The sequence below is a fragment of the Sinocyclocheilus anshuiensis genome, unplaced genomic scaffold (genome assembly GCF_001515605.1).
Source record: "Sinocyclocheilus anshuiensis isolate Anshui unplaced genomic scaffold, SAMN03320099.WGS_v1.1 scaffold283, whole genome shotgun sequence".
NCBI lineage: Eukaryota > Metazoa > Chordata > Actinopteri > Cypriniformes > Cyprinidae > Sinocyclocheilus > Sinocyclocheilus anshuiensis.
Genome location: NW_015549605.1, coordinates 1,163,331 through 1,184,257, shown reverse-complemented (window position 1 = coordinate 1,184,257; position 20,927 = coordinate 1,163,331). Strand labels below are relative to the sequence as shown.

Sequence of the window (20,927 nt, the reverse complement as noted above, 5' to 3'; positions counted from 1 at the left end):
ATGCTCTCCATCGGGACCAGAGGAGAAAGACACGCCAAAACCACTGATCCCGAGACCGTCCTGTGATTATCTGCAGTCAGATGTACAGGCGGAAACATGCCTGCATTCCGTTGTCAGGGAAAGCGAAGAAAGTAAGGAGACACGGCTGATTTGTTTTTAATATTCCCATGTTCCACATGAGGGAGGTTAAGGTGAGTACACGCGCACGCACACCCACAGCGTAAACGAATGCGCGGTGGCTCAACTCACTTTCTAACTCAAATTTTGCATTTGATTACTTTTCATTCCTTATAGGGGTTGTCTAGTGAAATGATTAGGATGTATCCTGTGATCATTTTCAGACTGGATAGGTGTTTGGCACTGCGCGCGTTATTTACTGTCTGTATTACTGTAACTACATTGAGACTTTTTCGTTATAGAGCGGAGAAAGCATTTGTGTATTAGTGTTGCTTTTTTCTGGGCTTGTGACCTGCTCAGGTGTTTTTGGAAGCCCTTTAACAGATGATGTTGCCACGTTGGAAACACTGGTAAGTTTTGCAAAAGGGCTTTTATTAATGGTTTTCTTGCTTTCTATGTTTTGACTTTGTGGAACCCTACTGGACAAAAAGTTAAAAACCAACTTGCGATGGTTTATTGGTCTCTCAAACTGGTCTGAAAGCTGTTTTAGAGGGGATTTGAGCATGTTTTCACCTGGTCAGGACCAGTGTTGGGGGTAACGCATTACAAGTAACGCGAGTTACGTAATCAGATTACTTTTTTCAAGTAACTAGTAAAGTAACGCATTACTTTTTAATTTACAAGAGAATATCTGAGTTACTTTTTCAAATAAGTAACTAAAGTTACTTCTTTTTTTTTTCAATTTATTGATTGACAGCTCTCCGGTCCATGTTGAGAGAAATCAGAAGATGTTACTGTAGTTCTAAAAAATAATGCAACTCAGAATATGATGCAAACCTGCAATAATTAAATGTTAAACAACACAAATATCCTTTATGTATTTAATCCCATTCTATTAACCAATGTCTTTGCTTCTGACCTTCGATGATCCAGTTCAAATGAGCAAAAATGACTCTAGACAAACATTTGTGTGTCTTTTTTTTTTTATTGCTGAAGTGTGTTGAAATTTCTTCTTCTGCATTCTACTGTACGGATGTAAATTTACTTTACCTTCAGCCTGAGGCTTATTCATTTCACTTTTGGTGTGAAAAGGCTTTTATATTTGCCAAAAATATAACTTTTTTTATTTTAAAAACAAACAAACAAGCCCTGTCCAGATTAAAAAAGTAAAGCAAAAGTAACGTAACGCATTACTTTCCATAAAAAGTAACTAAGTAACGTAATTAGTTACTTTTTTATGGAGTAACGCAATATTGTAATGCATTACTTTTATAAGTAACTTTCCCCAACACTGGTCAGGACTAGCTGAAGACCAGTTTAGCCATGCAGGGAGATCATCTTAACAGGCTAAGACTAGCTTGGCTAGGCTGGGAGATCAACAAACCATCTAGTTTTAGCTGTTTTTCCCAGCAGGGAAATCAATTTCATATTTGGCTAGTCAGGACATTTTTCTGCTATACAACCAACCAATTCTTGTTTTTTCAACCCAACAGAGTGAAAACATTCCCAGTGACTACAGAATACCTATCCGTTTCATCACCAAGGATGTGGCAAGTGTGATACAAGCTAATATTTGATGATACGGTTGACTAAGTTTGCTTTGTGGCCCAAAATCATATTTGCACACTTTGAGCCACACTTTATGTATGAATTTCATTTGTATTGGATATCAAAATATCAAACTACGTGGCAAACAAATTATGCTAAAGCTTATCTCTGAACTAACTTCACGTTCTGATTTTTGCAATGACTTTTAACCAGCGGGTGAATTTTAGTGAATGCATAAAGTTAGTTCTCTTAGCAGGTGTAGATCACATACATTTGTAAACTTATCTTTCCATATTCCATAATATTTTCTAAAGTTAAAACAATTCTGTTGTTTTATCATTTAAACCTAACAAACATTTATATGTTGAAATGTTTTGCATTAAAAATGCTCATGCATGTTTCTTTAAAATAAATTCCAGTCGGCTTGAATATCATGTAAATTCATTACATTTTGAAGTGTGGTTTGAGTCTCCAAATACATTTTAGGGCCATTATCAGATAAAACATTATGTATTAAAGAGTTGTTGTGGTTTGTGACAGTTCCAGAAGTGACACCTATAAGCATTTTTCTTTTCTAATATCTAAGGGTGGAGCTTGCTGGCTGTATGTGAACCTGTATCACGTTGAAAGCAGTTTAAAAACATTGGCCCTCAAGTTTGGCAACCTGTCCACCAATAAAGTGAACATCACTATTTTTATAACAATGCTGGAGAGTTTTCGTTTCACTCTGGACAGTGAGGAGCTGGTAATTTCCTCGCGTTTACATTCGCATTCTTTGAAACGTTGTCGTGGCTGTCGGTTCACTCTGGTTTGTTTGTCTTCTCTAGGAGGTGACAATGCAAACATTCGAGTGCCACTACAGAAGGGGAAAGTGGCCGACTAGACGTTACTTTAACCATGTTAAAGAGGTTCTTACAGCGGCTGGATCCACGGTTGGCAAATTTCATGACTGCACACCTCCTCCTTGCAAGACCCCGCCAGCTCCTCCTTTCACACCAGGTGAATGTGCAAAATATTGTTTTTTTCTCATGTATATGATGCATGAGCAGGTCTAGATGGAATCTTTTTTGGCAGAAAAAATGAGAATTCTGCGGAACGGATGTAAAGATGATAAAGCGAAGAACCGAGGATACGTAGAACCAATTCTCCAGAAAACTGCTGTCTTCCAGAGTTTCAAGGAGGCTGATTCCATCTGGGCTGCACATGAATTTCTTAAAACCTGAGCACATGCATGCAAAATTTGAGCACATGTGTGCAAAACACACAATATAGCAGGAAAATCAGTAGATATGTTGTTTGTAAAACAGGAGTGTAGCACTATCTAAGCATGCGATAACATTCTAGAGAATCGTGTGAAACCATTTGCGGGAGGTCCAGCATGAGAATGTCCCGGTGTGGCTGAACTTGACAGGCCTTCACAAAGCCCAGACTTGAACCCCTTACTGTATTCGTTTTTTGTTTTAGTCAAAGTTTTTGTCTTGTATTCTTTAAATATATAAATATAAAATATATATATTCTTTTTAATTTCCTCTACATTTAGTCAATATTACGTTGAGAAAGTGCTAAATTCAATATTCAAACATTTTAATATAATATGAATTTTATCAGCATTTAGCAGAACATGTAAAAACTGTCCTTGTTGTGAGAACCTGAGCTCATGAAATAATAACATTATAATGACTACATTATTGCAGTAGAGTATTATGAATTATTTATGATTTATTTATTTATTGTGCGTGTTTTAATACATTGTGCATTAAATACAGCAAGACCGTATTCACAAAGTGAATTCTGATTAGCATGTAATTTAGTTTAGGTTTTCTTTGGCATTTGTGTCAAGTTGTAAGATGAAGTTTATGTGTGTGTGTAATACATGGTAAATCTCATATATATAGTATGTGTTTCAGTAACATTATTATCAGCACTTAATTTTACCAGTTTTCATTCGCAATTCAGTTTCAGCTTGCGCCACTTAAGTGATAAATCTCTCAAAATTATAATATAATTAGTTTTTTTTTAGAAAAATGTTGTTACTCCATTGTTAATATCTTGCAGTGTTATTTTTTTCATATAATATTCTCATGGCCAACAGTAAAATCACAATTAAAAGATATTATCGTCATTATAACTTAACTTAATTATCGTCATTATAACAATTTTTTGTCTCCGTTGTATCAATGAATTTCTTTTTTTTAAAAGCTCTTCGTTAATGACATTGAGGAGACTAACAATGAATCTCTGATGCTCTTATGTCTGAATGAAAGTGAATCCCCACAGCCATGTCCCAACATAGTGGAATGCCTTCCAAGAAAAATGGAAGCCGTTAGGGAGATTAAACACCTCATTAATGCCAGTGCTTTTTAAATGAAATGCTCAACAAACACAAATGGGTGTGTTGTTCAGGTGTCCACATACTTCTTGCTATATAGTGTACTGTACACGTAAGAGCTAAGAAGGGAATGTGCTTTTATGTTCTGGCAGGTGAAAGCAGACAGCAGAACGGTATGAGCGGAGCAATTCATGGGCTCTTGGCGCTGCTCATCATCCCTAGCATGGCGCTTCTGGTCCTCACTGTCACGATGGTAAGTTAGTACCCTTTTATACCCTTACAAAGTATAGCCATGTTTACCAGAAGCAGAGGCTTGCGTCACAATTGTGAGGAAGCCCTGAAGGCGCTCAATGAAATTTTTGGCATTTTTGCATTGACAGCATTCTGCTTTGAGAACATTATGATAGAAAGGACTTGTCATCCATCAAAGTTATCTCAATCTATACCTATCCGCAGGTATTCAGAAGAAGCGACTGTTGTGCGCAAAGAATGCATGAAGTCAGCTTGAATGAGCCCCACGACGGAGCTGAAGAAAGCAGAGCCGGGCCCCACAGCGGAGCTGCGCAAGGGCACCCTGATTCCAGCTCTAGCAGCCAACAGGACAGGTAGCAGTCTGTTAATTGCAACAAGTCTTTGTCTGTTTACCAGTTAGTAAACAAGACCTAACAAAGCCTTTTTTCCATCAACATGTGGCATCCTTTCAGGGCATGGGTGGATTCTTTAGGGTGTGCAGACACAGAGGTTTAAATTAAAAATGCATGAGGAAACTCATTGGAAATGGCAATATTTTGCGGTGGAAATCTCCGGGTTTACGAAGCGGACAATGAAGGGAATATTTTGGCTGTTCCAGGAGGGATACATGGGATGTTTCTAAACTCACTCATCAAGCCTTACCTGCTCATCACAAAAAAACATCAGGCTGAAGAGACGAATCGCAACTTGTGTCGAGCTTAACCAATCAATGAGAGTCTGTTATTACGGGATGCCATCCTAAAAACTATGGGAGAATTTCATCCGGCAGGAAGTGTGGCTCTTTGATGAGCGCATTGGTTGGTCTGTTGCGATGCCCGCGGCAGCTTGCTGGCTTTGAGGAACGCTGCTGGTCCTGCAGGCCTCCGCGAGGAGGATAAATGGCTTTTTTGTGCCAGCGCCCCATTGCATGAGGACGGTGGTTTATTTTGCACCAGAAAACATCTTTGGAACAGAGCACGGGCTTGTCTTGAAACACGTTTGATTTGCAGCGTGGACTACAATGCCTAGATTTTTGGCATTTACTACTCATTTGGTAACCAATAATGAACCTGATGGGATCCTCAGAAGATCCGGTTCTTCTGAAGAGGGAGGTATCTGACGTCTCTCGTTTCATCCAGCTTTAACATATTCAAACTATCTTTCTCACACAAACACACTCTGGCCGGAAGAACTCAACGTCTCTGTCACTCTTGAGAGGGTCTGCAATCCAGGTCATCGGTCCGACCGCGTTTTATTAACTCGCACACTCCAGCGGCGCAACAAGAGCTGATTGTTTTCGTGACAACATGGGGAAACCCAGTGAGCATGAGAAAAGAGCTCACATGGTAAAGATGTAACATCAACATGACTCATGTCCCATAATTCAATCTCACTTGCTATAGCATCTCTTGATCATTCCGGTGTCTGTTTTCCTGCTCGCTGTAACTCAATAACATTGTCTTGAGATTAAGACCAACTGAGTAGATTAGAATCGATTTTTCAATGTTCAGATTAGATAGATTAGTCAATGTTCATGCTGCTTCTTTCTGTACAACAAAGTGTTTGAACGCTTAAGCTGCACTTAATGTTTGATTTTCAATGCATTTTTTTAACAAAATATCAAACCAAGTTACCTTTAGGCTATTTTGAAGAAATAAAGCACAAACACACTTTTCAAGTAGAACATTTTATAAAAAGAAGTTTATTTTGGTTTCAAACTATAAAATAATACATATATTGTACACAATTGAGAAAAATGGGTTTGGAGACATTGTGGTTTTCAAACTACTGAACATGTTTATATTAAATGTGATGAACTACAAAGTGTGAATGACTTTATACCAGTTGATTGAAATTAGTGCAAAAATTTGATTAGCTGTTTTTGCATTTGGTTTGTTGATGCCACTTGGTTTGATATTTTGTACGTAATGCAGTTCATACATTATATGTGACTTATGTGTGTTCTGCGCAAAGCTGGCCTTTGGCTTCGGAATAATTCCCATGAGTCATATGGATTACATTTACAAAGTGTTTAGGGTGCTTTTTTTGTAATTTTTTGGCTTGACGGGCCATTGTCACAATATAAGAGCAGAACAAATGAGACTTGAGATAAATTTCAGTAAATATTGACTTACATTTCGATCTGTTCTGCGCAAAGCTGCCATGGCTTTAAAACAGGAGTCGGCAACATTGGGACGCAGAGAGATGATCACTGGCACGCGAGCAAAAGGGAAAACTGCATACCGACGTACATTTTGGGGTAATCATTCCTCATAGTCACACAGCCTGTTAGGAGCTATAAATACTATTAAAGTGTGAGAATTAACCTGTGCTAGTCTACAGAACCATTCAAACCATTAGCGCTATCGGTGTGCATATGAGGCGCTTCAGATCAGTGCTGCGCCAACCCAATCTCATGGCATTTCATACATATTTTACGAGGTGGCTAATTCGTACGACCTCAGTCGTACAAATTCATAGGATTCTGGCCAAAACGTACATATTTTATGAGTTGCACAATTCATATGAATTTGTACAATTGAACTTCAGCTAACCCCGCCCCTAAACCTACCTGTCTCTGGGGTCTAGACAAATCGTACAAAATTGTACGAGTGAGGTCGTACGAATTCATATGAATTAGCCACCTCGTAAAATATGTATGAATTGGTCGTGAGATCGCGTTGGCTGCGCCTTGCTTTCACCAGTGATGGATGCCTTTGACGTGAAGCTTCGTTAAGCTTCAAAAGCTTTGTGAATCATTTGTTTCAAACCAGTGGTTCGGAGCACGTATCAAACTGCCAAAGACGTGATTTTAATAAACGAGGCTTTGTTACGTCACAGCTGTTTCAAAACGTTTCAAAATTTCAGTGGTTCATATTCCTCATATTTATTATTGGCATAGTGGTTAACCAGAAAAATTTAAAATGGCACTTCATGCCCAAAAGGTTGCCGGCCCCTGCTTTGTAAACTTAGTCCATATGTCTCATGGACAATATTCTAGTTTTTAGGGTGCTTTTTTTGTTATTTTCAGAGCTTGACAGGCCATTGTCACATTATAAGAGCAGCATAAACATTCTTCAAAACATCTCAATTTGTGTTCCACAACAGTCCTGAGTAACACAAAAGTGAGTAAATGACACAGTTTTCATTTTTAGATCAACTATTCCCTCAAAATACAACCTAAAAGATCCTTTTATGCTATTTTCGAATAACTTTTGTGTCACTGTCCCAGCACATCCCAGACAGTCTTGAAAATTCCCACTGACTCACTGTGCATCACTCTGTCCAGAGCAGAATCAGGTGCTGGCAGTGGAAATCTCAAGCTTCTCTCCATGTAACTTTCACATTGTCTCCATCAATGCGTGCGCTGTCAACTGTTGTCGTAAAGCATGACTGCCAACTCATAACCGCACGAGGTCGGTAATGTCAGCCTGGCTATCATCAACCGCAGAGCGACCGTAACAAAGGGCCCTCTCATGCGGATAGACATGCCGCTCTTTATGGCCTATAGAGAGTGTCGTCCATCAAACTTCAGTCAAAGCCTACTCTTGACTCGCCGACTCAGCTTCTGACACACACACACAGATACATTCACACACTAAAAGACCCCCAGTGTCATTAACATCAACTCTTGACTCATAAAGCAGGTCTGAGTGTGCAGTGATTTACAAAACAACCTCTGGAATCATCCAAATATCACAACTGAGAGCAAGGAATCTTCGTGGCACGAAAAGCAAAGGATGACTAATGGTTTACGCACATCTTAAATACAGTTTGTGTTTTTTGTTCTCTATTGATTAGTAATAATCAAAATAATATAAATATAGCGCTTGTATATAAAACATGTTTATTTTTAATTGTATGATTCAAGTAGAAATCATGTAGATTTTTATTCTTTATTTAAAAAAAACATTTTTACCATATAACAGTGTTTTAATTATTATTGTTGCTAGTTATATTGTGTGGATTGTCTCATATTGGTTATAATTTCAGGTCAGTATTTTTATATAATTACACTACTACAGTTATAAAATACCTGTAAACTTGTCATGGCATTAAAATAAAATGGAAAATCTGCCAGAAAAATGAGTTAATTGTCTGTCATCAAACCCTGAGCTCTGACTTCTACAGAAATATTTTGTCTTAAAAAGCCTTTGACCTTAGAGGTCTGGAATGAATTGTTTGAGAAAAAGATGCTGGTTGTCTTTAAAATGACAAATGATACTCCTGGGAACAGGCACTAACCTGAACGTAGTGAAACAAAACAATGGTCTTACGAGAAGGTTTTAAGTGTCTTTGGTCAGGCACAGACCACAGAATGCTATTTTTAAAACCGCAAATTAGCCCATCCCAATCTGATCACATTACACGAGAGAAGAAATCTGGCTTCAGTAGTCATCAGGATTGTAGCTCTGGTGCTGCATGTATCCCTGATCATAACTGCCATTGTAGCTCTGCTGGTATTGCAAATTATGATGGCTATTGTACATTTGACGGTTATCCGGTTCATAAAATTCAGGATTGTTACACTGGTCATAATTCCCGTCAACATATCCACCGTGATGATAGTAGCCATTGTCCATTTGAGGGTCATAGGTTTGAGTATCAAACTGCTGATTTTCCATACTGTACTGCTGGGGTTCAGGCTGCGCTGCAGGATTCTCCTCCATGGCGTTCAGGAGATTATTGGGATGCAGTTCCCTCGTCTTACGGCCGATGCATTTGAAGGTTTGGACACCAAAGATGAACTGCAGAATCTGAGCATTACAAGACAATATGATCCGAAATCATTTAGAAATATTCCAAGTTAAATAAAAATTAAGCTTCAGTCACTAAAATGCATTCTATTTTTATTATTTAATATTTATTATTTTATTCTATTTTATTCCAGGTTAAATACAAGTTAAACTCAATCACTACTATGAATTAGATTATACACTTGTAAGGGAGAAATATCCAACAATTATTTTGATGTTTTATTTTTGCTGTATGCTGAATGTATCTTTAATATATTTTTGCTGACTAAGATGCTTAACTTGAATTGCATTATGCGCTTCCAAGGGAGAATATACAACAATTGTTTTTTATTTTATTTTATTTTATTATTTAGATATTTTTAATTATTTTATTTTATTATTTATTTATTTTATCTTATTTTAGGTTAAATATAAGTTAAGCTCAATCACTGAAATGAATTGCATTATACACTTACAAGGTAGAAATATACAACACATTTCTATTTTATTTTATGTTAAATACAAGTTAAGCTCAATCACTACAATGAATTGGATTATACACTTGCAAGAGAGAAATATCAAACAATTATTTTTTGGTTTTATTTTTGCTGTATAAGTCAAAGATGCTTAACTTGTAATGCATTATGCACTTCCAAGGGAGAACAATTGTTTTTATTTTATTATTTATATATTTTTAATAGTTTTATTGTATTTTATTTTAGGTTAAATACAAGTTAAGCTCTATTACTGAAATGAATTGCATTGCAAGGTAGGAATATACAACAATTATTTTTATTTATTTTATTTTTATTTCTTAATTTTTAATTTATTTATTTATTGCTGTACAAGTCAACGGTGTTTAACTTGTGTTAATTCAATTCCAAGGGAGAAACATACAACAATTACTTTATTATTTTATTTTATTATTTTAGTTAAGTTAAGTCCAAGGTGCTTGCCTTTTATTTGTCCCAGAATATATTTTTAATTGGTTACATATATGTGAAAAATAATTTCTTTATTTTTTGGTCTCTCCTTACCTGAATCAAAAGAAGCCCAACATCCATTCCAAATATTACGATTATATTCATCTCTAGCCAGTCCACTAGAACCTTCTCACAGCCCTATCACCAAAAAAACTGCTTTAGTGTGCAAATTAAAACAAGGAGGATAACTGAAAAGGTTGTAATGATGGAAAAAAAGGCAACATATGTTACCGTTTCATAGATGTCTGATCCGTTTCCAAAGCTGTGTGTTCCAGGCAGAATTACAGGGCAGGTACCGTTAAAACAGGAGCAAGGGTAGATGTCAGTCTCCCCCCAGGACTCAATAAATGTGTTATTCCTCCATTCATTTGAGGTCAGCCTACCACAGCATTGTGCCTACAGCAAAAAAAATACACTTCTATCAAAACACACCTTTCTATAGCTGATTGTTAGCTAAAATAGTTACAATCATCATCCAGTCATCTTGCATTCAGATGTAAATCAGCCACGTACAGAAGTCTGCACACTGTCTAGAAGTTTCCAAGACGTTTGGGTTTCATTTCCTCCATACTCCCTAATGATCTCGTCCACATTATCCCTCAAAAACTGCTCAATCTGGTAACATTCAAAACATGTGTTAGACAATTTGTTTAATCACTTTATCATTGGAATCTCGTGTGTGAAGTTAAAGCCAGCTGTGTTTTTCGTTACAGTATTAATCATTTCTGCAAAGACTTGCCTTGTCTCTTCGTATTAATAGCACAAAGGTGATGAAAAGCTGACCCAGTATGATGACGATCAAGAAGCACATATACTGAAAAAAACAAGAAGAGTTAACACCAAGCTTTTATTGCAACTCCGAAAACAGGGTAAAAGTTATTAGTGTCTTTGTGCACTGCATTAATTATGCTTACAAATATGATGAAACATCGGCTCTCAAAATAGGCACCAGCACAACCCAGCAAGGACACAAAAACCACAACAAGGCCAATGAAAAAGAGCCCCCCAGCCACCACCTTCACTTCCTGTCCTGAGAGACCACAGGTTTTGCTTCATTAACACACACCAAAATCATATTGAAGGACACTAAAAATTGGCTACGGCAAAGTAGTATACTTTTTAATAGTGATAATAACATCTTGTCCTAATACATTATTATAGATAATCTGAGGCAATTTGCAATAACATGCATTGTGTAAGCTGCTATTTTGAATAATGATAGACTATGACAAACAGGAAACTTACCAGAGCTGAGAACACTTACAAAGCTGTCCTTATCAAATAAAATCCAAGCAGAACACGCAAAAATGCTGATGCCAAGAATCTGTCAAGATCATGTAAATTGTTACTTGTTTGTACATGTAGCCATGCATGAATTAAGATGTTTTATTTAACGGTGCAGAAGTCTGTCTTTGCACACTGCTGGCAGAAAACAAGCTTAATCATATTACAGTGTCCACCGTATGATTAATATATTTGACTGCAGTCCAGGAAGTTCTTTCTTTGTAAGTGATAAACAAGAAATGTCTCTAAAATCACTGCCAGTATAACATACAGATCTACGGTTATTTTATCTTACCACAAAGAAGGAATTGACAAGCATTAGAAAGAATTTCAAGATCTGAAGTTTGTCGTCTGCTTTCATGTTGCCTTTAACAAACTGTCACAGCTTCACATGAAATCTAAAACAGGCTGCGTGGAAACAGAAAACAGAGATAAGCTACAAGAAGATCATATTACTTGATGAATAGAAATTAAAAACAAATTAAACAAGTTTCCGTTGTTTAAATACCACTTTCAAAGAATTACCTGTAATGCTAAACCAGTTTCCCTTGTTATTTGTCCAATTTGGTATGGTAAAAGTCTAAACTGTCGGAAAGATTTTATTTATACATCCATTTTTCTTCCCTGGTTCAAGTATATTTCATATAGCATTTGTTACCATAACTGTTTCCCGGAGATCCTTCTTCTAATGCATCTCAGGCTTAAAGTTCACTTCCTCATAACAACATAAATGATTAACTTTAACAATCACTTGTGTTGTGCTTTACAACAGCATGTGCCTGGTGTTTTGTATTGTAATGAGGGGTTTGGACAGAGTTCAGAATGTGAACAATTATCATCTGGTTTATTTCCTTTAGCTATGATTGTGCAATGGATTGTGTAGGTAATTATTGTTTCTCCAGCTTCATACCAAGAATTGCCTTAGTTTGTCAATAGTATAGTTTAGACAATACCATGTCTCTTTTTTTGGAAATATACAATGGTAACATCATAGTTTGAACATTTATCCTGATAATACCAAAGTAATATTTGAAATACCATGTAAACAGCATCTACAAATCAAAGTAGCGTCACTATTGTACCACCACAATACTTTAGTGTAAGTTCCATCGCCATGATCACCATCACCATCAGTATTTCCATCAGCCCCCACTGTGACCTTGAAACAATTTGTCTTTTCACCTAGAACTGATTCGAAGCTCAAAGGTTGCTCGTTAGAAACCGTATTATATAGACCTATTTGTAAGAAACCTATAGAGTGCGCCACTTTCTGGACAAATACAGTACCACAGGTTCGATTGCTCCTACTCGACTAGTACTGCCGCGATAGGTCATCGGCTACTCGAGTCTCTCCGTTCTCATTTCCGGTTCAGGTCGCAGCTGAGCGAATGTGTTTCGTTGTAGTTGTGCTCAAGAACCGGTGGATATAAACACGCTCCAGCAGAGATGTCTACCGCTCTTGAGAGCTACATTAACCGTATCCTTTGATGCACTTGATGATGGTGATGTTGTAGATCGTTGGCTGGTGGCGTTGTGTTGTTTTCATGACAGTGGTTATGTGTTTCAATGGGCGCGATTTGTGTGGCGCGCTATCAAGTGATTTAGCGTGTTTTGATGAGCATGATGAAGTCACTATCGCGTTTTAGTATGCATGTGTGTATACGTAATGTATCAGATTTGATATGTACTACATATATACAGTAAATATGCATGATGAATTGTGTGTATGGTATGTTTACTATATATAAATGCATGCATGTAAAGTGTCTAATTATATCTGTTACATAGAATTATTATGCATGTATAATACTTTTAATTATACATGTGCTACTATTTATACATTGATTATATATTGAGACTTGAACTGCGTGTATAGTGTAGTGAGATATGCATATTTCTATTTTTTATATATCCAATATATACTTATTTAATTACACACACATATACATAAATTTAATTGAATATGATTGTCTATGTAAGTCTTTTTGAGCTTGATATTTTCTTAACTGACATTATTCAAGGGACGGTTGCTATTATCACTTCAGATGGCAGAATGATTGTGGTGAGTCTTTCTCATCTCCTTTAGTAACATTGTTTATGTGCATTAATAAAGGAGCCTGCGTATGGCTTTTATTGTTTTGTATTTAGGGGACGCTAAAGGGCTTCGATCAGACGATCAATCTCATCCTTGATGAAAGCCATGAGCGGGTGTTCAGCTCTTCCCAGGGCGTAGAGCAGGTGGTTCTGGGACTGTATATTGTCAGAGGCGATAATGTGTATGTATTTGTGCTACTTATTTACATTGTTTAAAGCAACTGCAGACTTTATTGGATTTTAAAGGCTTGTATGTTTATGTGTTTAAGGGCTGTAATCGGTGAAATCGATGAAGAAACAGATTCTGCGCTGGATCTTGGAAACATAAGAGCAGAACCGCTCAATTCTGTGGCGCACTGATGCCTCCCGATCCAGGACAGAAAAATCCACGTTTAGAAGAAATTCCCCGTCTCCCTTTTGAAGACTTGCCCTAGGACATCTTCAGGCATCGAAAAGCAGCAATATTATTTGCTTTTTTAATCTTGAAGAAAATAGACTGAATGCATATCCTTTTTTTACGTGTGCTGAAATAAAAAACATGGGAAAGTATTTGATTTAAATATTTCTTTTAGGCAAAAAAAACAAGGCGATTATGACTGATGTAAGTAACTGATTCCTGGTCAATTCCTAGTTAAAATGTAAACTTAAGCAAGACTGTCATAAATATAAATATAAACTGTAAAATATGATGAATCTCTCAAAGAAATATCCAGGTTATATTTCACAACAAGTCAAAAGGAATACAAATTTTTATTGCATTAAGAAAATTAAACCTATTTTAGGGCCATTATTTTTTTTGTGCCCCCCCCCAAAAAAATTTCATTACAATAATGTAAAAAATTATAATTAATAGATTTCGTTTTACAAAAAAAATTAATAAATCACATTAATGAAAATGTTGGCTACTGACATTCTGGAAATTTATCGCGAAAAAAAAAAAAATCTTATTAGTATTGCTTTGCATTTGAATTTAGGATGAACTATGAACTGTTTGTTTTTTAGATATGTCTACAGATATTCAAAACCAGCTTTTACTTTAAGGATGTAGAAAATGTGCAAATTACATTAGGGGTTCACCATCGCTGCCATGTTGGACATGATTTGTACCACTACGTGGCAGCAAAGATCATCTCTTCTCCAACCTCCATTTATTAAAAAGATAATCACACTGATTAATTGGTTTGATTAAATAAACACAGAAAGACTTAATTGAAAAATATAAATGAAGCACCAGTGTTACGCTTTAAAGGCATTTTGAAAAACCAAAACTGAATTCACATTGTGGAATCGGATTCCTTTTACCTTCTGACAAATCTATGAATATCTGAAAGCATCATTGTAGATGCTTTTTATACAAGAAGAATGAGAGCTGACCCTGTTATCTGAGATTCTTGAGCTCTTCAGAGGTTTGTGGTCCATAATGCTGCAGTTCCTCTGCGAGAGAGTGGTGGCAGCGTTTCATCTGCTATTCTAGTGTGCTCAATCCTGCTCCAACACACCTGGCTGCAATTTCAAGTTCAAATTGAAGGCCTTGATCATCTGGTTTAGGGGATTTTGTTTACAGCTGCAACTAAATTTTACAGGATGGGATTGAGCAGACCTGAGCTACAGTAATGTTCCAGCTACTGGTAAGCAAATATGTTTAAAGATTTTCCAGATGCAGAGCTCAAATGTCAGTGTGGGTCTTTGTCTGTCAGGTTTTTCTTGTAAAAACTCCCTAGTGCTTCATATAAAGAAAACAGTTTCTTGGTAACAGTACATGCAAACTGAAATATTTGTTACAAACAAAATACGTTTCAAATGAGGCTTTTATGACATGTTGTGATTATCTGGGTGGATGAATTCTGCCACACGTGATACTGTCTCGTATTTGTCATGGCTGCCAATGACCAAAGCTTTCTGCAGGTCAGAATAGTGTGGATTCAGATTTGGGCAATTGTGATGAATCCTGATCCATGATTGACCTGCCAATTGAATTAGTAGGGTATAAATACAAATTTTCTCGATAAATACTATACAGAGATATAAAGGTCGGCTATTTTTGAAAAAGTGCTACTACAGCACTACTCATACTATTTTGGCACTATGTATACTGTGCACAGCATGCAAATTTAATATCTCCACATTTGTGAAATGGTGGGTTATATATCCCCACAATGCAATTTGGCAATATGATTTGAGTTTTTATTTTGACATGAAATATGACCTACTACTCATAGTACGAGTGAGTATATCAGATTTAACATTTTCACATTTTTGAAAATGTTTAGTATACAGCATAGCATACTATAGTGGGTGATGCAATTTAACCTATTTCCAGTGTGATTAATGAACCGGAGGAAGATTTTTAATATTAAACAACATTTTTAATATTATGAAATATCTAATACTCATAGTATTGTTGAATATTTCAGATTTAACTTTTTTTATTTTTTTTATTTGCAGAAATGTTTAGTCTACAACTACAGCACACTATGGTGGAAGATATATCCCACAATGCAATTTGACTCATTTCCACTGTGATGAATGAACCAGAAGCGATATTAATATCAGTCTTGACTCATCGTTTGATAGGACTGCCAAATGTTTTATACAAAACTGGATTATAAATTAAATTAACAATAAATAGTTATTTTAAATTACATTTAAAAATAACAGGATTTTATTTCTAGGACAACTGGAAGCCATTTGCTGAGGTAAACATGCATTGTGGTGAAGTGTGTCGTTTATATACGATCGCTATTGCATAGTGTTTAGTGTTGCATATTTCACATACTATTTTTTAGAAGTCGGTATACTTTTTTAGTTAGAAGTATATACATTTTTCATTCCAAACAGTCATATATTGAGATAAATGAGACTAACCTTTCTGTACCTGCTGTCCCATCTCAACCAAGATCTCTGCTCCCACACTATGATCGATTTCCTCTCCTGATTTAGTACGCCCTGCGCCTAGTTTATGCAGCACTTCACCCAGTGCCAAACCGTCAATGTCCAAAACGGCTCCTGTCAATCAAACAATTCACACATACACACACAATGGCTGCTGCTGAGATAATGGACGTGATGATTGCATGTAGATGAATAACAGTGAATATTAATAGCGCGATCTGTTTATAATCATGCCTGTGCTGTTAGTGTTATGTAAAATAATTAACATATCTGATGTTCAAACGAGAACATGGAACATAATTACCATCATCTAGTACCTCGAGCTCTGTCTGATGCGCTGCACGCTTCATGTGCTCAAAGTAGTCGGTCTCGTTCGAGCACAGGGAATGTGCATCATCTGCAGACACACCCTGAGCCACCAGCATCGCCTCAAACTTTTTCAGGGCTTCTCCATTCTCCAGTTTCACAGCGATTTCAGTTTCCCCACTCTCTAGAGTACCAGAGTGGCCACACATCCACAATAGATACCCACCTAAACACAATGAAAACTTTGATGCTTGCTTATTGCAGACATTTGTGGCCAGTTTGTCTTGAAGGACATCACAATTAAGTTCTGTTGTGGCATCTTACAGTAGTATGTTTAAGTGGGTCCTTCTCCTTACCTAAATTTGTGACCAGTTCCTTGAGATCATCTGACTCTCGTCCTTTAAGACACTCAAGTGCTTCACACACCTCAACCACATTTCCCAAACTCTGGCCAATGGGAGCGTCCATTCGGCTGAGCACTGCCCCTGTCTTCACACCCAACTTGTTGCCTGCAGTGACCTATTGGCAAATGGACACCAGTATTGTATAACCATTAAATTGAGAATCACTTTTAAATGCCAATTCAAATCCTGAATTGGGTTTGAATTTGATTTAAAGTTGCAAACAGAATGCAGAATTAAATTAAATACGTGTTTCTTATTAATTCTGATTCCAAAAATAGTACCCATTTTGTTCTAGAATGTCACTTTCTTACAAAACGTGTATTTAATAGTATTTTTGCTTTTGACAACCATTTGTAAGATTGAGAAGTCTTGTATTATCCCTTAATCACCACAAATGCAAGATATATGCAACAAAATACCACAAATAACAACAACTTGAACAACTACTTGTTAAATTCTCAGCCGATTTTCACATGTATGAATGATTCTGAAGACATTGGCAACTTTTTTTTTTTACAATGGGCCTCAGGATCTCGTCCCGTATCTCTGCATTCAAAATGCCATCAATAAAATGCACCTGTGTTTGTTGTCCATAACATACGCCTGCCCATACCATAAACCCATGGCCACCATGGGCCACTTGATCCACAACGTTGACATCAGCAAACCGCTCACCCACACGACGCCATACATGCTGTCTGCCATCTGCCCTGTACAGTGAAAACCGGGATTCATCCATGAAGAGAACACCTCTCCAAATACCTAAGCCTAATTTTGTAGTATATTACGCAAAATTTATATATTCATAAAATATCCAGATCCAGCCTAAGGCACACCTGTGCAATAATCATGCTGTCTAATCAGCATCTTGATATGCCACACCTGTGAGGTGGATGGATTATCTCGGCAAAGGAGAAGTGCTCACTAAGACAGATTTAGACAGATTTGTGAACAATATTTGAGAGAAATAGGCCTTTTGTGTACATAGAAAAAGTTGAGTTCAGCTCATGACAAATGGGGGCAAAAACAAAAGTGTTGCGTTTATAATTTTGTTCAGTGTATTTTAATGTTGTAACATTTGGCAGTCCAATCACATAATGAGTCATGAAAATTATAAAAAAAAAAAAAATTAATAAATTGTTCATAAATGTTAATAAAAAATATCTGGTTTATGTCACTCTGCATCTGGATATTTTATGAATATATAAATGTTGCGTAATATACTACAAAATTAGGCTACTGTAGTAATAGTACAATGGTAATAACCTTTTACTGAGTTCTGACTTCTAACTTTGCCCAGTAAGAAGTGTGTTATGAAATATTGTGTATACTAAATCATTAGTTTGGGAGAAACGGCATGCTGTGATGAATCAGTACATGGGCTACATTCATTTACATAGATTTCATTATATAAGGATTACAGTCAGTGGTAAAAATTGATTTGATGACGCTCATATTCAATAACAACATTAATTATAAATGCTAAAACAAACCATGGAAGACATGGTTAGCAGGATTTTATGATGTCAGTATGCATTAGTCAGTTCCTCATTTAAATGAGTGTTCTCTTGAACAGATGATTCTGTGCTGCTGTCAAATCTAAAATATTTTTATAGCTATTGATAAAATGTTATATTAATATTAAATGTTATTTTCTTGACATCCTTCTGCTCAGGATAAACTCACATTAACTGTAACTTAAATTCAACTCAGTTTATAATAATAATAAATAACTGATAATACTTAATTAAATAAAACGACTAGTCAAACTAGTTAGAGCATCATTTGAAGTTTAAAAAAATCCCATATTACCTGTTCAACTGACTGGTTGACTTTAAACCCAGGTATAGACTCCAGCTTGTCCAGGGTGCCACCTGTATGTGCCAGTCCTCTTCCACTTATCATGGGCACCTAGAAAAAACCCTACATGTCTAAAGTACCTCAGCTGCGTTCATTTTAAAATAAATTCAGAGCGGTTGGCAGTGGAAAATGTAATTGAGTAGAATTGTGCCCAAGAAATAGTGCAGAATCGCCAAAATTGTAATTCATTTTACATCATAAAAATTTCAGAATCTTAACATTTCGATTTCTGAGTTCTACAGTTTAAAATAGTACAGGGCATTTACTATACCTTACAGTCACATGCAGCCAGAGCAGGAGCAAGTGGAAGGCTTTGTCTCCGACTCCACCGGTTGAGTGTTTGTCTACCACAAGCCATTCCTTCTGCCATTTAAACGTCTCTCCAGAGTTCATCATCTCTCTTGTCATTGCCAGGGTTTCTTCATCAGTCATGCCCTTCTGCCATATGGCCATTAGCATAGCACCTGTGCAGGTGCAGCACAATTATTTTTTTTAAATTCCACCCAAACATTTTCTTAGCTTGTGTCTAAACTATAAACTGAGTTTATGTGATTATGCTCTTACCTATTTGACTCTTCTGGATGGCTCCTGATGTGACTCCTTGTACAAAAGTGTTTATTTCTGCTCTGCTGAGTTGGCCACCGTCTCGTTTCAGCTTTATAAGCTCAGGGAAACTAATAGTGTTGTCTTTAGATGACATCTTTACATCGGATTATGTGGTGTCTTCAGTCAACAGCTGTGTGAGGCATAAAACAGGAACTTTGTCCAGAGGAAATGTTACGGCAAGGGTTAGATTTTACCCCGATTGTGCTAAAGTTTATTTAATTACAAGATGACATCTGTCCAGCTCAAAAAAAATCTTGCCGTTTATTGAAGTTATCCATTTACATAGCATACAGACCTAATTTTGTACTTCTTTTTTTTTTACCTGTTAAACTTGAATTTTTATTGTAATATTTTATCATTTAATAATTGGTAAAACTTTACAATAAGGTCTAATTACTTAATGGCAGTTAATGTATTAACGAACATTAATGAACAATGAGCAATACATTTACAGTAACGTTAGTTAATAAAAATGCAACTACAACTGTTCATTGTCAGTGTTAGTTCAGGTTCATTAACATTAACAGATACTGTTTTTTATTTTAATAATGTATTAGTAAATATTGAAACATTAAGAATAATAAATGTTTTACAAGTGTTTTTCATTGTTAGTTAACTGAAAAAATATTGGTGTAGAAACCATTTTCACTCAGAAAAACCTAGTAAATTTCACAAGTAATTACAAAGAATCTGCAAATAACACATTCAATAAAACATGACATTTTGAAGTAGAAAGACTGAAATATTTTCTTGTAAAATGTACACTTAATCTTTTTTTTCTACAATGTGTTAATGTTAAATATAACCTTATTGCAAAGTTTTACCTATTAAATAGCCATTGAACCTTTCACTGTAGCTTACATTGATGAATGTAATAATTCACAGGCTATAATTGTTAGTAGTATGCAAGAGACATCTGCAGCTGAACAGTTTAGACTGTTTATTTTTAACAAACTAAGTAGGCCTAGCATTTATTGTGGAGAAAGAAGCGCAAAAACTATTAAAAGCATTTCATAAGGATGCTAGTGAGGTTTTTAAATGATAAAACAATAGATATATTAATGGAAATTAGCTACTATAACCTGTATTTACAGAAATAAATGTATGTGAGATTAGAGGTGTTGGCCTCTCGGCCAATCACCGTCCACTGCAGTTGTAAGAAATAAATGATCTACAATCACTGCAAACAGAACATTGCCAAAAAAAAAGCTAATTCAGTACTGAAAGTGAAAGTGATGGGCATCACCAAAACTCCCGTTAGACAGCAGCGTTTCTTCTAACATTCACGATTTTGTTCTAAATTCTGTTTACACAGAGATAACCGAAAAAAATGTAGGCCTAACAAATGTTCTTCTCTTTGTCTAAAATTAGCATAAGTCTACTTGATATTCAAACCCAACATCTGACTGGTTGCACAGATAAACATGAACAAATGTAAAAGCAAACACTTACCTTGTCTTACACTGCAGAGTAAATAGCGGTGGACCGTCCGAATCACTGCACTCTTTCAGAGCATATGTCAGTGACACATTAACC

The 20,927-nt window shown here is 36.2% G+C and overlaps 3 protein-coding genes and 1 pseudogene across 5 annotated transcripts; 2 read left to right on the top strand and 2 right to left on the bottom strand.

Moving 5' to 3' along the window:
* LOC107658725 (uncharacterized) lies at positions 1 to 5,812 on the top strand. The gene is made up of 6 exons (XM_016447379.1): positions 1 to 62; positions 2,206 to 2,410; positions 2,493 to 2,664; positions 4,148 to 4,248; positions 4,452 to 4,600; positions 4,700 to 5,812. Exons 1-6 carry the CDS (start codon positions 1 to 3, stop codon positions 4,740 to 4,742), a joined length of 732 nt encoding a protein of 243 aa, XP_016302865.1. The 3' UTR covers positions 4,743 to 5,812.
* Positions 5,813 to 8,042: 2,230 nt separating this feature from the next.
* LOC107658832 (CD82 antigen) lies at positions 8,043 to 12,095 on the bottom strand. 3 transcript variants are annotated; one of them, XM_016447497.1, is made up of 10 exons: positions 11,888 to 12,095; positions 11,755 to 11,814; positions 11,525 to 11,637; positions 11,191 to 11,269; positions 10,860 to 10,975; positions 10,685 to 10,759; positions 10,459 to 10,560; positions 10,177 to 10,341; positions 10,000 to 10,083; positions 8,043 to 8,983 (listed from the first exon to the last, which is right to left on the bottom strand). In XM_016447497.1, exons 3-10 carry the CDS (start codon positions 11,588 to 11,590, stop codon positions 8,615 to 8,617), a joined length of 1,056 nt encoding a protein of 351 aa, XP_016302983.1. In that variant the 5' UTR covers positions 11,591 to 11,637; positions 11,755 to 11,814; positions 11,888 to 12,095; the 3' UTR covers positions 8,043 to 8,614. The 3 variants fall into 3 exon arrangements, with proteins under 3 accessions (XP_016302983.1, XP_016302984.1, XP_016302982.1); XM_016447498.1 differs by having other exon boundaries at positions 11,755 to 11,809; XM_016447496.1 differs by having other exon boundaries at positions 11,755 to 12,095.
* A 416-nt stretch (positions 12,096 to 12,511) lies between these two features.
* On the top strand, positions 12,512 to 13,872 carry LOC107658839 (U6 snRNA-associated Sm-like protein LSm8). Its single transcript, XM_016447510.1, has 4 exons — positions 12,512 to 12,706; positions 13,251 to 13,291; positions 13,378 to 13,505; positions 13,593 to 13,872. Exons 1-4 carry the CDS (start codon positions 12,676 to 12,678, stop codon positions 13,681 to 13,683), a joined length of 291 nt encoding a protein of 96 aa, XP_016302996.1. The 5' UTR covers positions 12,512 to 12,675; the 3' UTR covers positions 13,684 to 13,872.
* Positions 13,873 to 14,297: 425 nt separating this feature from the next.
* Positions 14,298 to 20,914, bottom strand: LOC107658724 (thymidine phosphorylase-like; annotated as a pseudogene).
* Between the last annotated feature and the right edge of the window lie 13 nt (positions 20,915 to 20,927).